The sequence below is a fragment of the Priapulus caudatus genome, unplaced genomic scaffold (assembly GCF_000485595.1).
Source record: "Priapulus caudatus unplaced genomic scaffold, Priapulus_caudatus-5.0.1 Scaffold382, whole genome shotgun sequence".
NCBI classification, from domain to species: Eukaryota; Metazoa; Priapulida; class Priapulimorpha; order Priapulimorphida; family Priapulidae; genus Priapulus; species Priapulus caudatus.
Window position 1 is genome coordinate 98,295 of NW_014577443.1, and position 2,445 is coordinate 100,739.

General features: G+C 49.1%; 1 protein-coding gene across 1 annotated transcript in view; it reads left to right on the forward strand.

Annotated features, from left to right (window-relative positions):
- The first annotated feature begins 229 nt into the window (after positions 1 to 229).
- The window catches only part of LOC106809761, a 7,835-nt gene continuing 5,619 nt past the window's right edge, over positions 230 to 2,445 (forward strand). The window contains exons 1-2 of the mRNA XM_014812961.1: positions 230 to 601; positions 1,298 to 1,456. Coding sequence (XP_014668447.1) covers positions 230 to 601; positions 1,298 to 1,456 — 531 coding nt within the window. The remainder of the gene's footprint in view (positions 602 to 1,297; positions 1,457 to 2,445) is intronic.

Here is a 2,445-nt window from a genome sequence, read left to right on the forward strand (position 1 = left end):
CCGACCGACAGCCGGATCCTCCCTCCCCCGCCCGCCGCCCTCCCTCCCCTGCGACGACAGCGGATCCCCCCTCCCCCCGCCGCCGCCCTCCTCCCTCGTGGCTCTACGCGAGTCATCAGTCGTGACCCTGCAGTCTTCGCCGATCGCGCGGCCTCGCGCCGCCGTCCGCCGCGGAGGCACGCTCTCCCGCTGCCTCTCGCCGAGCTTCAGTGCGTACGCAAGCCGCTCGATGCAGATGCTGGCACGCTCTCGCCAGAGCCACGCCCCCGCGAAGGAGAACAAACCCTCCGTTGCCACGGCGACGGCGAAGCCTGTTGCGACGACGGCGACGACGACGACGACGATGAAGCCCGTTGCCGCGGCGATGAAGGAGGAGGCAGAGGAGAAGCGGGGGATACTGAAGTCTCCGGCGTCACGGTCGGATGGCGCGGCGCCGGCATCCGCTGCCGCTTTCCATCCAATCAGCCTGAGCCGCGTGTTCTCCCCGGCGGCGTCACCTAGTGCCGGAATCCTGAAGCGAAAGCTGCAGCAGCAGCAGCAGCAGCAGCAGCAGCGGGAGAAGACGACCGTGGCGCCACAGTCTCCCTCACCGCCGCATAAAGTGAGCATTGTTTATATTGCTAATGATTAATAATAATGATGTTAATAATAATGATACAACAGATTATTATTGTTATTATTACTATTTCCAAAGTGGATCACGGCATTAGCCGGTGGCGACTTTGGAAAGGATGGAGGAACATATTATTATTATCATCAGGCCAAAACAAAATATAGGTGTGGTTACCGGTTCATGCCGGAAAAAAAATAGGGTAGGTAGGTAGGGAAAACATTTTATTTTATTGAAACATTTTATTTACGAACTATGTCCAAAGGATGTGCGTTGTGCCTTTTGAAGCAGGAACTGTCCAATTTTTTTTTTTTTTTTTGTAATATTTTTTTTTACTTTAAAGAAAATTTACGATAAAATGTTTAGGGTCGCTGGGAATAAATAGGGTCGGTCGGAAAACGGTAACCACACATATTTTGTTTTGGCCTCATCATTATTATTAATGTGGTATGGTGGTATAGTAATGGTGGCATCAGACTTCTAACGCACTCTGTAGCTAGCGTTGTTGTGTTAACACGTAAAGTGAAGGTGGAGCACATAATACCACATGGAATAAATATTCCGGCGCCAACATTTTACCGGCAAAAATCAACAGGCTTCGCTCAGTGATCGTCACATCGCATTGTCGCAAAGCCACCAGGTCGCGCCACGCCTGCTACAGTTCTATTGTTTGTCGCATGCGCGCAGGTGAGGAGGGTGTCGTTCGCGTACCCGATCGCGGAGACGAGCGATGGAACGCCGGCGACGAAGGCACTGCAACGCTGCGTGCCACTCCGCCGAAGCTTCAAGCGCAAGGGACGCTATTGCTCAAAGGGGGCGCCACCGTCCGACGTCGCAACGGCCGAGGTAGGTGTCGTGCTTGGTGGGTGATTGCTGGTGATGACGCTACTAACCATCCTACTAAACTCTAACGACGGTTTACGAACGAATTGTAGGCCCCCCTACATTATATTTTATTTTTTTATTTAATATTATTATTATTATTATTATTAGGTGATGACCCTACTAACCATACTACTAAATTTAACCTTATCTCTAATTCCTAATCCCAAATCCTATCCACTTTACAACATATAAAAGTTTGGTAAGCTACATCCCTTGTCACAGTCAATGAGTGGTGCTTATTTTTAGCTCATCTGACATAGTCCGATGCAGCTTGTAGAATCGCATGAGCGTGCGTTCGTGTGTCTGTCCCTGCGTCCGTCAACAGTTGGGCACAAATCTAAACGGCTTGACGTACGGATTGGAAAGTCGGGACGTGGGGGGGTAATCCGAAAATGAGGTGGGATGTTGAAGCTGGGGGTCAAAGGTCAAGCGGTGTAAAAGAAGGGAACATTCCTTCCTTAACTTAAGGTATAGGGAGGAAATGCAGAATTGCGGCACAAATCTAAACGGCTCGACCTAGGCTCGTGATAGTCGGTGTATAGCATCATGGTAGGAAAAGCCATCACTGTGCCAAAATTGGAGGTCACAGGTCAAAGGTCAATTGGGCACAGGGCAGATTTTAGACATTTTCTGAGGACATGGTCTGACGGAGCGATTGGAAAACTTTTTTGTTTCAGCGGGGACCTACCAATTATGACTTTATTGAAAGGACTATAAAATGTACTTTTCGCTGACATGCGAAGAGTAAGTGTCGGATAACCTTTTGACCCTCAAGAGGAGGGGTTAACCACTGGATTGTTTACTGTTAGAAAAGAATTTGACTGCCGGGTTTGTAGTAGGAGGTCTATACAGGCTCTGGAGTATGAGAGCTACAAATGTCACGCAGTAGAAATTTCAAAAGTTAAATTGTGGTTGAAGAAGGTTTATGCTCCTTAAATCGTATAATTTCT